The following is a 14,529-nucleotide window of genomic DNA, read 5'->3' as shown; positions in this document are numbered from 1 at the left end:
TTTTTTCACCTAATTTGCAACCAAAATTAACCAGTTCAGTGAGCATCCTGATCACCAGTGTTTTGAACTGTGCGTCTGAAAGTTTGGCTATCTCTTGGTCACTTAGAATTATTGGTTCTGAGAATCTGAGCTGTTCTTGAGCCATAGTTTTGGTCTGTTTGTACCTGTTACATATGAGGGATGGAGCCATAGATGTTCACCAGGGTGGGGCCACCCAGGTCACTGGGTTGTGGCGCTGTATGTGGGGAAGGGGTCAGAGAGGGGCAATGGTATTTGTCGTGCTCTCTCAGATTTCTCCCCTCTACCACTTCCCACCCTTCTGGTGCTGGTTCCCAGGTGTGTGGGCTTGTGTACCCTCCAAAACCCTGTGGGTCTCTCCAACGAACTCTCCCGGCACCTCAACCCCAAAAGTCTTTCCAATTGGTGCTCTCAGGCTCTGAATCCTGTAGCTGGACCCTAGCCTGCATGGTGTGTCCCACTATTCACTCCTTCACTTGGTTTATCTGTGCTTGAATGGGTGAGCAGTCAGCCAACCGCCCTGAGCCCTCACTGGGCTCCGCCCCACTCCTGGAATCCACCAACCACGGCTTGCACTCCTGGGTCAGTCCGGTTGATCTTTCCTGACCTGGCTCTGCTGCTGACTCCGCCCCTTACCAGTCTGGTGAATGGTTTGTTGTTTGCCAGACTTCTGTACAGTTCAATTTTCTGTGTTTTGGCTGCATTTTTGTTAATAAAACTTTGTTGTCTTTAAACTTGGTTGTGCAAGGAGGCTCAGCATTTTCACCTACGCCTCCATCTTGGCCAGAAGTCAAAGAATTTTTTTTTAAATAAAAAGAGCTATCAAGCAATAAAAAAAGATATGAAGGAAACTTAAATGCATATTACTAAATGGAAGAGGCCAATCAAAAAAGCTATGATATTGTATGATTCTAACTGTATCACATTATGGAAAAGGCAAAACTATGGAGACACAGAAAAAGATCAGTGATTGTCAGATATGGAAAAAAATGAATGGGCAAAACTGTTTTAGGGCAATGAAAATATTCAGTAAATGTCGTTAAATATTTGTCCAAACCTATAGAATATACACCAAAAGTAATCCCCTGCACTGGTTGGTATGGCTCAGTTGGCTGGAGCGTGGTACTGTAACCAAAAGGTTGCAGGTCAATTCCCAGCTGGGGTACATGCCTAAGTTGCAGGTTTGATCCTCAGCCTGGGTACGGATGATATCTGGTCAGATCACAGATGGGAGGCAATCAATTGATGCTTCTCTCTTGCGTCAGTATCTCTCACCCTTCCTCTCTCTAAAAGCAATTAAGAGGGTGCCCTCAGTTGAGGATTTTTTAAAAAGTGATTCCCAAAGTTAAACTCGATGATGTGTCAATGTAAGTTCATCCTCAGTAAAAATGTGCCATTCTTGTGAGCAATGCTGAAATGGCAGGGGCTGCAGGGGCACTGGAAAGTCTCTGTTGAAAGTCCCTCTCAATTTTATAACCCCAGAACTACTCTTAAGAAAACAGTCTCGAAAACAAAACAAAAAACAAACCTACCTTCATCCTTGTTTACAGGCCTAAGTAAGTTAACTAAGAGGTGCACTGGAACATCTGACACATGATTTGGTTCATTTCCTAAATGATTCCCTCCTCTGAAGAAAGGGGCATTTCCAGTGTCTGACTGTCAGACACCTGATTTTGCCAAATCAGGAGGGATTCAACATAGGCCCACCTAAGTAAAACCCATAAATCCTCTATATCAAATCATCTTTTCAAAACATCCAGTAATCTATGAGGAAAGAAGGTAAGAGATGATGACAGTATAATCAACGGGCTGATTTTAAATCTACCTGTTAGATTAGCTACAGGAATTTTTTTATGGCTTGAAATGGACAAAAAAAAGAAATGTCATTTTCCCTGACCTTAAACTTTCTTATGTACCCCTGGTAAAGACTGTGTTCAAGATTTTTGTATTACCTTATATTACATTATTTTGAGAAAGACCTTTATTTGCTTTACACAACAGTAAAAATTCTATTACACATTAACATAATATATACCATAATATATACTGCCTACTAAAAAGTTTTGCTACTGTTTAAAAACAAAAACCAAAAGTGACTGAGTGATTTTTTTTAAGCTATACATTTTCTCCAAAAGAGAAAATTCCTAGTTTTTACTTGGCAGAAAAAATTAGGTACATTTGAAAAGAATGATTCTAAGTTTTTTTCTTAGAAATCTGAATTCACTGCATTATTCATATTTTCTTCTTTTTTCTCTTCTTTTCCAACGTTTCCACCATTTTCCTCTTCTTGGCTGACCCCAGGCCACTCCCTTTTGTTGGCTGCTTCTTCACAGCAGTGAAAGCACATTTCTTCATGCCGGGTTCTGGCTGCCTTCCTTCTTCCTGCGCTACACCGCCAGATTCCTTTTTGATGCTTTTGGACTGTTCTTTACTTACTAAAACACAAGACAGTGTATATAAGATTGTTTCTCCCCCCTGAAAAAGAATCACAGGCTGACAATATAAAGTGAAGTTATCTGGGTCTCCTTCACTTCAATAATTCATGAGGTAACAGATTATTTAATTTTTTAAAATGACCAATTTCATTTACCTAGAGAAGGCTCTGCAGCTGGAGGAAGGCTTTCTTTCAGGTCTGTCGCGCTGTCTAGCCACACTCCAAGACAGGTTAGCCTGGCCTTAGTGTCCACTTCACAAAGTAGAGATGGGGGAACTTTCTAAAACAAGCAAGAAAAATTCATGACAACATAGGAGAATTTTAAATAATTAATTTTCTTTTTCTATAATCAACTCCTTAACTTACAACACTGTGTTTTCTTGAGAATAAGATATGCTGTTTAGAAGAAATCTATTATCTGATTCCTGGCTATGTCCTTCACAGAGCCAATTTCTGATTACTCAGAAACTGTAAATTCACTAAGGAAAGGGACCATGTCTTATTCATTTCTAGGTGTTAACAAAGTAAGCATTTAACATGCCGTATTCGCAGGATAAACAAGACTATCTAGGAGAGGGATACTATCAAAGGGAATTTAATATTCCAATTATCTGGTTCAAAACCACTGTTGGTTCCACAGTTAATCAGTAATTTCCAATTGTTATCTTTTTTTTTTTTTTTTTTTTAGTAATGGCACTATTTTACCTAACAAAATATTACAAAGAACATCAATATACAAAAAAGAAGTAGAACCTCTCTGAAAAAACAGGAGTTCTGAGATCCTGACAGCTCAGATTCACCAATGCCAACCCAAGGCAGCTCTGTGGAACCCTAACTTTAAAATCATGAATATCAATCACACCTGAAAGATTTTTAAAGCACTTGTTTCGAGATCTCTGACTATGCCCCTTAAGAAAGAATTCCATCTCACTTAACTCAAGGCAATACTGATAGTACGACCGCATCAGAGTGTACTGATACTATGCTAAGACACTGACCTTGTCCTGTTTAAGCTTCCACATTTTGATGAAACCATCACTTGATGCTGTAACAATAACATGATGCTCTGGAATTTCAAAACTGAACATGTCTTTTACCCTTGAACAGAAATATTAACACCGTAAATGATCTTTTCTTCAAATAGCACGATACTGTAATAAGCTTCTATGCACACAGGCTCTTGATTTTTCAGTAACTGTGCTTCACTTCTCATGAAGTCAGTGAGCCATTTTTCAGAGTCTAAGTTTTAAGATAAAACTATTAACTACACCTTTTAAAAAGTTGAAAAAATGATGATGATAATGATATTATAATCAGATTAACACAAAGGCAATATACTTAAAGCCCCTCACCTCAAGAAAATATAAGTTTAGTACAGAAAGAAAAGACAAAAAGATGAATAGAGGCTTCCTCCGATACATGCATTCCTCTCATCCCAGTGCCACTGATCCTAGTCAAAGCTACCATCACTTTTGTGAGTTATGAAGTACTATAATTGGTCTCTATGCTTCCATTTTTGCCCCCTAACAACTGTTTAAGTGTTAATCAAAACATGTTACTCCCAGGCTTAACATTCTACGAAGCTAGGATTTGCATTGGAATAACACAGGAAAGGAGGAAGTGACTAGGAATATTTAAGAAGCAAGACTGACCATAAATTGACAACTGCTGAAGCTGGGTAGTGGGTCTATAGGAGCTGCTTTCTTAAACTGGTCTATCTGCCTTTAAATTTTTTCATAAGAAATTAACACAACAGAATCTACAAAGGCATTTAATATAAAACCAAAACTTTTCACTACAGCCCACAAGGCAATGTACCATTTGGCTCACTTTTATTTATTAATATATTTTTTAATATATTTTTTAATTTTATTGATCATGCCATTACATTTGTTCTATTTCCCCCCTTCATTCCCCTCCACCCTGAACACCCCTCCCCCACCATTCCCTGCCTTTAGTTCATGAACACGTCTCAAATTCTTTAGATTCTATATTTCCCCTACTATTCTTACCCTCCCCCCTATCTATTTTCTACCTACCGTCTATGCTACTTATTTTCTGTATCTTCTCCCCACTTCTCCTTCTCCCACTCCCCTGTTGCTAACCCTCCATGTGATCTTCATTTCTATGGTTCACTCCTGATCTAGCTGTCCTCTTAATTTGCTTTTGTTTTAGGTGTGGTTCTTAGTAACTGTGAGTTTGCTGTCCTTTCATTGTTCATCTTTTTAATCTTCTTTTTCTTAGGTAAGTCCCTTTAACATTGCATATAATAAGGGCTTGGTGATGATGAACTCCTTGAATTTGATCTTATCTGAGAAGCACTTTAACTGTCCTTCCATTTTAAATGAAAGCTTTGCTGGATAGAGCAATCTTGGTTGTAGGTCTTTGGATTTCATGACTTGGAATACCTCTTTCCAGCCCCTTCTTGCCTGTAAGGTCTCTTTTGAGAAATCTGCTGACAGTCTGATGGGAACTCCTTTGTAGGTGACTGTCCCCTTATCTCTTGCTGCTTCTAGGATTCTCTCCTTCATTTGAATCTTGGCTAATGTAATGATGATGTGCCTTGGTGTGTTCCTTCTTGGGTCCAACTTCTTTGGGACCCTCTAAGCTTCCTGGATTTCCTGGAAGTCTATTTCCTTTGCCAGAATGGGGAAGTTCTCTTTTATTATTTGTTCAAATAAGTGTTCCACTTGTGGCTGTTCCTCTTCCCCTTCTGGTACCCCTATAATTTGGATGTTGGAGCATTTAAAGATGTCCTGGAGGTTCCTAAGCCTCTCCTCATGTTTTTGAATGCTTGTTTCTTCATTCTTTTCTGTTTGGTCATTTTTTTCTTCCTTCTGGTCTGCTCCCTTGATTTGAGTCCCAGTTTCCTTTCCATTACTATTGGTTTCCTGTGCATTTCCATTCATTTCAATTAGTTTAGCCTTCAAATGTTCCTCTAATGTGTGACTAAAATCAACCAGTTCTGTCAGCATCTTGATGACCAGTGTTTTGAATTGTGCATCTGAAAGTTTGGCTATGTCTTGGTCACTTAGAATTATTGGTTCTGAGAATCTGAGCTGTTCTTGAGCCATAATGTTTTGGTCTGTTTGCATCTGTTACATATGAGGGATGGAGCCTTAGGTGTTCACTAGGGTGGGGACCCCAGGTGGCTGGTTTGTGATGCTGTATGTGGGGGTGGGGTCAGAGAGGGAGCAATGGCGGTCCTCTCTGCTCCTCCGTCCGCCTCACCACTTCCCCCGCCTGTTTATCTGAGCGCAAATGTGTGAGCCGCCGCCCTGCGCCGGGGCCTGCGCAGTCTGTCTCAATGCACGTCCCTTGACTGGTTTATCTGGGCGCAAATGCATGACCTCAGACAGCCAGCCGTGCCGTGCCTTCCCACAGCTACCCCGCACCTGGGATCCGCGCCCTCGGCTGCTTGCCAGCCACCTGGGTCGGGGGACCCTTTCTGCCGGACCTGCTCCACTGCTGGCTTCACCCCTCTCACCGGTTTAGCTGAGCAGTTCATTATTTTCAGACTCTGTATTGTTCAATTTTCTGTGGTTTGGTTGCATTTATGATTGTTAAAATTTTGCTGTTTTTGGATTTGGTTGTGCAAGGAAGCAAAGTGTTTCCACTTACGCCTCCATCTTGGCAGAAGTCTATTTTGGCTCACTTTAATCTATTAACACAGGTCTTCGGTTCCTGAAATGCACCCAGCACTTTCCTCTCCCAGAGCCAGTGTGCCTAAAGCTCTCTCTTCTTTTTAAGAACAGTTGCTTTTTTATCTCTGGGGTACCACTCCCCCTTCCCTAATAACGTTAACTAGATATGTACAGCGATTGCTGTATTATGTTTACAAAGAGAGATTTCTTAAAACCTATTTAGAAAATAATAATTAAAACTTACTTAAGATGTACAGCACGCAAATGAAACACACTCAAGTATAACTCTTTACATTTTCACCTTTTTCAAAATTAGAGTGGAAAAAGCAGGGGCAGAGTCAGACAGAACTGATCTGAATTTCAGCTCTGTTGGCTAACAGTGGGATCATCCTTGCAAAATCACTTAACAATGTACTGAGACTTCGGTGTACCCCTAGAAACAGAGAGCAGTAAGAGGTAACAGAGACTGGCACAAAACAGAAGTCTATAATGTCCTGTATTTCTTCTAAAGGAAAGGCAAATGCAGTAATAAAAGGGGGAAAAGCAGACAAGGAGAATAAAGTAAAAGGCAAGAGCAGTCAGAAGCAAAGCTGAAGACTGTTTAATTTTATCCCCCCATTCAAATATGGTTCACTTCAGGCCCCAAGACTAATGAAATTATTGGAACTGTATTTTGTAGATATGACTAGTCCTGACGACAACTTGGCCACTTTTGTACTTACTGAGGCCAAGACCTTTTCACCACCCTCTTAGACTCCAGACAGGTGGAGTCTATATATGCAGGTGTCTATCTCTGCAACTGTTTATAAAAACATATATGCTGCTATAGTCAAACTACTGCACATGACATTTGAGACTGTACCCATATACACCACAAACTGGTAAAACAAAAAAAATACCTGTTTTCATGAGCTTTAAATTCACAGAGACACATTAATGAATCAGTATCAAAAAACCTTACAACTTCTTCATCTCCACCCACTGCAAGGACAGACTCCTAAGAGAGAGAAAAAGAATGAGTAATCCAGAATATCAAACAATTCCTATCATCATATACACACTAAATTTACATCACTCATTTCTGATCACTTACAGAAAGAAATGTAACAGAAGATACTCTCTTTTCATTTGTGATAGTGCCAGTAACAGATGCTGTGTCAAGACGATAGACATCTATTTTATTTAGTACGACAACTATATATTTCTCTCCTTTTGGGGACCATTCCACTATGTGAGCATCTGTAAGTTAAACAAAATTTTTCGTTTCATAAATAAAAAATAATCAGAATACTAAAAATACCAAATATTTATATTGCACATTTTCACACATATTTTGCAAGTTTAATTTTAGACAATAAACTGGGTTCAAAGAATCACTAAAGATTATAGGGCTGATCAAACTAACAAGAAAGAAGAAAGTAACCCAAAGCCTTTGCTCTCAGAGGTAACCACCATCATGCAGGCAAATAAATGTGTGCATGCACGCACATGAGTATGTGTGTATTCATATTCTTCCAAGTTGTCATAAAACATTCCAAATAAAAATACTCACTTTGTTTTATATTTTTTATGAATGCTGATCTTCCTTCCACAAGATTCCATGTTCTACAAAACAAGAAGTTCACTTATGGCATAGTCACAAACCTTTTATGAGGCTTTAAAGTAAGCATAAAGACAACTCACTCAAATGTCAATTTACTAAATACATGGCTACTCAGAACTGCTGTCTTTCCTATAGCAACAGCTAGAATATTTATTCTCAAGATTAACTTGTTAAAGGGTTATTCCCACTTCCCTTTAATATCTTTAATGTATTTGCAAAAGATTTCACATCATAAAACACTTTACAGCTTACGTTAACTGAAATCTAATGTGTATGTTTCCATACAAAGCTTGTCGTTTTTTTCCTATTATTACAAAAAAGGTTCTTCACTAGCTTTCAACCTTTCCTTGTATCACAGGTGGGTTCCTGTTATACTTGAAGAAGAAAGATCACAACTGAAGTAAAGATGCTGTTGAGCATTATGACTTACCTTAATGTCTTATCTGTACCCACTGACAGGGCCAACTTGCCAGATGGGTGAATAGAAAAAAAGGTCACAGGTCCTCTAAAAGGAAATCAACAGTTAGCCCCCAAGTTGACTGGCACCTGGAGACCACCACCGAGAAGGGCGAGACTCACTTGTGTGCCTTAATTGACTTCAGGCACTCCCATTTCTTTGCATCCCAGACACAGATAAGCCCATCTTCCGCCCCACTAATTAAGTGCCTGTTGCCATGGAATTTCAGGCAAGTTATCGTGCCTATAGAAAAACAGAATAGGCAAAATTAATATTCAAAATTATTATTCTGAGTGCAAGTACCATTCTGGTTTGAACGCTATGCCGTGATAACTAAAACATTAAAAGTATTATTGAATTGAACCTTAACGCAAGTGGAAAAATTAACTTTTTAATATAGTAGTTTTAAGCCTATTCAAGGATTTTCAGCAGTTTCTCTAGTTTTAGATATAGATTTGAACTGACCAGTTTACTTTCTTGCTCTAAATTCCCATAATCATATATTTATGAGAGAGCTGGTAAGACTGAGAAGTCAAACAAAACTAACCAGCTAGCAGCTAACCTGGGGTAACAAACTGAAATGTATAGCCATACATTCTAAACAGTTAGCTACCCAATCATCCACATTCCAGAGCTGTTTTTTTTAAAAATCCTGACAGGATGTTTATTGATTTTAGACAGGAAGGGTGAGAGAAATATCGATTGGTTGCCTCCTGCACATGACCTGACTGGGGATCAAACCCACAAGCTTCTGGTGCATGGGACAATGCTCCAACCAAATGAGCCTCCAGGCCAGAACCCATAGCTGTTTTTAATTCAACTTCTACACAATTCGCATCCACCATCCTAAGTACTTAACATGTTCAACTTTTCCGCTATGCCCTCTCTCCTTCCCATGGTTCAAACATTAAAAGGCTAAAGGGAGGTGAGTTGATGGAAGAACGCAGCATTCCTCTAGCTCCTAAAAGCAGTCCATGCCATTATACATTTACCTTCAAGAAAAACTCCCTGTCCTTTGAAGGTGTGTCTGCCAGCTTCACTGCCCTGTAGCTCAGGGGTCAGCATATACTGCTTGCAGGTCAAATATGGCTGGTGCACTGTTTTTGTAAGTGCACTTTTATCTGAATGCAGCCTTATTCATTCAGTTACAAGACACCATGGCTGCTTTCACAACACAATGGCAGAGGTGAATAAATCCTAGCAGAGACCCTATGGCCACAAAACCTAAGTATGTATTTACAGTACTACTTTATCATTTAAGGAATAAGACTGTGAACCCCTGGGTTACTAGTGTTCATCTGCACACCTCATCATCAATCCTTCACATTTGCCCTTTATACTGAGAGCTAAAGAGCTTTGATGAGTCTGTACCAGCCCCCCATTCCCATACTAAGACGATACGGGCTAACATACCAGCTTTCCTTCAAAGTGGGAGGCTTCGGCTATCTTTGCTCATGTTTTCCTGTTTCCCTACTATCCTATTTCTTACCCTGGATACTTTGCTTTCCACTATCTTCCACTCCTGCCAATGACTCCATCTGCTCCCCGGAAAAGAGCTTATCTGGACAACTGATGGAAAACCAGAATTTATATGAGGAATAAAGTAAACCAGGGGCCCTACTTCATTCATTCCCCCATCCAAACTCTTACTGTAAGTCCTTTTCTTATGGTTGAACACCTGTATCAATGGGTTTGGACAGACCAGTTTTGTTTAAATTATTTTTTCCAAGCCTTAGAAAGAGAGGTGGCTTTCTCATACAAACTGGGATTGGAAGACATAGGAAAAGAAATGTATGTTACAATGACTCAAAGCCTAGCTTCTGTCAAAATTCTCTGTCAAATAGAAAAGAAGATATTTTTCTGTCAAAATTCTTCTGTCAAGAAGAAAAAAAGATACTTTTCAAAGCAGTAAAGGACCATCTAATAAAAGACAGAATTGATCACTTCTAATTTACTGCTAGACACCAGTGCTTGGGGTGGAACTTCTGAAATATATGAAGACAGGATAGGAAAAAAAGGTACCTGTCTTACCCACCTTTAATTGCAGGCAAACAACTTCCATGGCTGAGTTTCCCTAAACTAAGTACATATCTAATTGACTCTACTAATTTGAGTTCTTCCTTTCCAATTTTCCCTTTTCTCAGATACATGTTAAACCCCTCATTCTTTGTCTCCTGGGAAAATGCAATGACAATAGTATATAATGTTCAATACTGAGGAAAAAAAGACAAAACTACCTGTTCAGTCTATTTCTTGATCCTGCCACTATACTAGGCAATGTATCATCTGTGTGGAGAATCACTATTTACTTGAGAATCACTATCTCTTGCCTTCCTCATCTCTAGTGACCTTTGTCTTCTCTGTATTTTATCCTTACACCCACAGCCTGGATACTGTTACTGTCCAGAGCTGTTCCGCATCAGAACTCTTGAACCCTAAGAATCTATTTTCTGACCCGACTTCACATCTTGCCAGCCCTTTCATGCCTACCATCAATCACACTCTACCTGCTTTCTTATTTCAGAGATCTACAGACCTTAACAACCCATTGTCTCTAGGCCAAAAACCTATTTTCACCAAAATCCTAATTCCTCTCTAATTTAATCCTTCCTCACAAACCAAATAACTTTCCTTGCTCTATAGAAATGTCTACAGCTTACTGCAAAACGATGTTACTAAATCCACAGCCTCCAAATTCAAGTGGGCGGCTCTCATCAGTCCTCTTGCTTGTTGTTAGTCAGCATCTCTTTCATACCCTAACTGCCAGCGCTGTCCTCAAACCTTGATCACTCTCCTTCCCAGTCAATTCCTTATCTCCTTCTCATAACAAGGACCTTCAAGGACCTATCTCCTTGCTCCTTCAAGGACCACCAGAATCTGGCCCCATCTACTTCTCCAGCCACCTCAACCTTCATTTTACCCTTCTCATAACACTGACCTGCTTACAGTTCCCCATGTACGCCTGTGATTAAAAACATGGGCTCTAGGCCTAGGTTCGAGTTCTAGTTTCATTGTTTTGTAACCTGGGGCAAGTTATATAATATCATTGAACTACGGTTTCTCTTCTATAAACTGAAAATACAAGTGTACCTTTTTGGCAATGCTGGTATATGATACTCCTTCAGGAAAAGCAGCTGTCAACATGATGTTGCTGCTTGTAGTCCTTGTGCTGCCTGTTTTCCCTGGAATACCCTCTCCCTCTTTGCAAACTTCACTTGGCTAACAGATGCTATTTCTTTTCTGATATTAAAGATTTTATTTATTTATTTTTAGAGAGAGGGGAAGGAAGGGAGAACGAGAGGGAGAGAAACCTCAACGTGTGGTTGCCTCTCGTACACCTCCTACCAGGGACCTGGCCCGCAACCCAGGCACGTGCCCTGAGTGGGAATCGAACAGGTGATTCTTCAGTTTGCCAGTCAGCACCCAATCCACTGAGCAATACCACCCAGGGCTAGTACTTCTCTTTCAAGGTAATTCAGATGTCATTTTAAGAAAGTTTTCAGTGAAAATTCACGTCCTCCCCTTTCCCTCCAGACCGAGTTAAGTGATTCTTTTGTCTTCCAATACAGACTGTGAATACCTTAAGAACAAAGAACAACATGTTTTTCTCATTTCTGTATTTCCTAGCACAGAATCTGATTACTGAATTGTGCAACTGAAGTCAAATTATAAAGTAGTGATACTTCAACATTATTATCTGAAAGGATATCATTTCTTACCATTATGATGCACCAGAGCTCCATGGTCTATCTTCTTTTTCATATCATAAATATGAATTGTTTCATCTTTGCTTCCAGTGACTACAAAACGACTATTTACAGCCACCGCTGACAAGCAGGCTGTGTGGGCATGGTGAGTGAAGTCAGCCACAGAAGTCCATTTCTGCTGAAGAGTAAACCACATAATTGTCACAACCATGTCATAGTTCTCCAGAAACAAATAAATGGTTTCATGTCCCATGAAAACTACCAGTGGATCTTACAAACTACCAGTGGATCTTACAGGAGAAAAAACTATCCCATGATATGTAGATTAAAACAAATAAGGAAGAGATAACTATATACAGATAACTATAATGACAAATCCTATAATGGGAAATAAACAGGATTAGTAGTATGTTTCCATCAGTACCAATATAAGCCCAAGAAATTGACTAATGATGAAGTTTCGAGAACTCTACACTCACTGACATGTAACTTTCAGACTGGAGAAGTGTGACTGGTTGAGTGCAAAGAACGGATGCACACACGTCCCAATTTGAAGGACATGCATCAAAAAGTATTAGTAAAACAAACCAAAGAAGAAAAAACCCACCTGATTTCTTTGAACATACTTATAATGTGTTGTTGTAAATTAATTCTTAAGTAACAATAGCAAGAAATAGTGCTTCTGTCAATAAAAACCTAGGGAACCTCTTTTGAGTAAAGACACAACATTCCTTGGGGGGCAAATATGGCCCTAAATCAGTATTACAGAAGAAATGTTGGTTATCTAGGCTACAGTCTGTGCAGGTGTAGAAGCAGTATTGGTTAATGGTTAAGAGCTTCATATGTGAGAGACACTGGGGATTTGAGTTCCAGGTCTACTAAATTTTAGCTGTATGGCCTTGAGCAGGTCACTTAATGTATCTCAATGTCCGGTTCCTCATCTCCAACATGAGTATACTTATATCTGCCTCAGAGGACTGCTGTGAGTCTACATGTATCTGGAATGTGGTAAATAACATTATTACTAAGAGAACACAATTAGTAGCATCATCTTTAAATATTCAAAACATGTCACCTTTCAACCAAAGGCAGACTAATAAACAGAGAAGAAAATAAGCAAAAGCAGAGAATCAAAACACATACTACTAATTTTCTGGTTAATTCAAGACTGACACCTTGATTTCTCCATTAAGAAACACTCAATGAGCCCTGGCTGGTGTGGCTCAGTGGATTCCGTGATAGCCTGAAAACCAAAGGGTTCCCAGTTTGATTCCCAGTCAGGGCACACGCCTGGGTTGCAGGCCAGGTCCCCAGTAAAGGGTGCAAGAAGCAACCACACATTGATGTTTGTCTCCATCTCTTTCTTTCTCCCTCCCTTCCCCTCTCTCTAAAAATAAATCTCAAAAAAAAAGATTGCTTTTCTTAAAAAAGAAAGAAAGAAAAGAACCTCAATGAAATAGGTTTCTAAGAGATACCTAGGATTGCTAAGGTAAAAAAAAAATAGTCCTAAACTAAAATATCTTGTTTCTAGTCCTGGGAATACCCTGTTTGACTATAGACAATTTACTTTTTTACTCATACATCTCATAAAATACTTGTATTTTGTTGTAATTTCTTTCCATGCATTTGTCTTCCAGTCCTCACCCCCTCATGCTGGAAAGGTATCTAGCACGGGATCCATGTCCTTGGCTTCTTTCCACCTTCGTTGCTAGTAATGCCCCACAGTAAGGATCCAATAATGAGCTGGTGTTAATCCTGAACCATCTCTAATATTTCGTAAAAAAATATTTTGTAAAAACTCCAGGACAAATTCAGTGAAAGAGCAAATATCTAAACTGACTGTCAATTTATGGCAGTAACCCTTAAATACATAAAACTACAACTCATTTGCTCCTTCACAGAAATGCCATCTTTCTTTGTGCACTGTAGTCATAAAAATGTGCCCCTAGTCGTAACAGGCATTATCTCCTTTTATGAATTGCCTATTCCGTGTTTTTCGTTTAATTTTATTTACTTATTTTTAGAGAAGGGAGAAAGAAAGGGAAACATCACCGCGTGGTTGCCTCCTGCGCGCCCCCTCCTGGAGACCTGGCCGGAAACCTAGGGAAGTGCCCTAACTGGGAATCGAACCGGACACTCTTTGGTTTGTAGACAGGCACTCAATCCATTGAGCCACACCAGCCAGGGCTGCCTGCTCCATGCACTAAAGAGCTAACCTATACGTGTTTCCTGAGTTTGACAAGTCAATTAATCCCTAAGAAATCCCACGGTGTGTTCACTTCTGGTTTTATGTTCACGCTAGCCGTGCAGGAACCAGGCCTGACCTTCCCCTGTCCACACCTCCGGCCGTCCCGCAAATCAGCTCTTACCTCGTAGCCACCACTAGTCTTGCGTTCCGGGTGTACAGCGAACCCAAAAAGGACCTGCTCGTAGCAACCAGCAACCAGCTCCATTCAGAAGCACGTGTGCCTCTTTCAGCAGGCCACGCTCAGCGTGAGGGGCGGAGACTAAAACAGGTGCAAAAGGAAAAGGGTCCTTCCTCCATTGGCGCTTAATAGACGTCATGCCGCAGGACTGCCTTTTAGGAGCCTGCATCGGCAGAAGCGGTTTCAGAGCTTGAAATTACTCAGTTTTCAAGCGGAGAATAAGAAAGGAGATCACATGAA

General features: G+C 39.9%; 1 protein-coding gene across 2 annotated transcripts; it reads right to left on the bottom strand.

Annotated features, from left to right (window-relative positions):
- Positions 1-840: 840 nt before the first annotated feature.
- On the bottom strand, positions 841-14,377 carry PAK1IP1 (PAK1 interacting protein 1). 2 transcript variants are annotated; one of them, XM_053664113.1, is made up of 10 exons: positions 14,233-14,377; positions 11,876-12,038; positions 8,279-8,399; positions 8,130-8,204; positions 7,649-7,701; positions 7,190-7,335; positions 6,996-7,093; positions 3,451-3,550; positions 2,609-2,732; positions 841-2,453 (listed from the first exon to the last, which is right to left on the bottom strand). In XM_053664113.1, exons 1-10 carry the CDS (start codon positions 14,314-14,316, stop codon positions 2,251-2,253), a joined length of 1,167 nt encoding a protein of 388 aa, XP_053520088.1. In that variant the 5' UTR covers positions 14,317-14,377; the 3' UTR covers positions 841-2,250. The 2 variants fall into 2 exon arrangements, with proteins under 2 accessions (XP_053520088.1, XP_053520087.1); XM_053664112.1 differs by having other exon boundaries at positions 11,876-12,041; positions 14,233-14,376.
- Positions 14,378-14,529: the final 152 nt, after the last annotated feature.

This window comes from Artibeus jamaicensis, unplaced genomic scaffold (genome assembly GCF_021234435.1).
Source record: "Artibeus jamaicensis isolate MK-2021 breed Jamaican fruit bat unplaced genomic scaffold, CSHL_Jam_final contig_335, whole genome shotgun sequence".
NCBI classification, from domain to species: Eukaryota; Metazoa; Chordata; class Mammalia; order Chiroptera; family Phyllostomidae; genus Artibeus; species Artibeus jamaicensis.
Note: the sequence above shows the minus strand (reverse complement) of the source record. Positions and strands in the feature narration are given on the sequence as shown.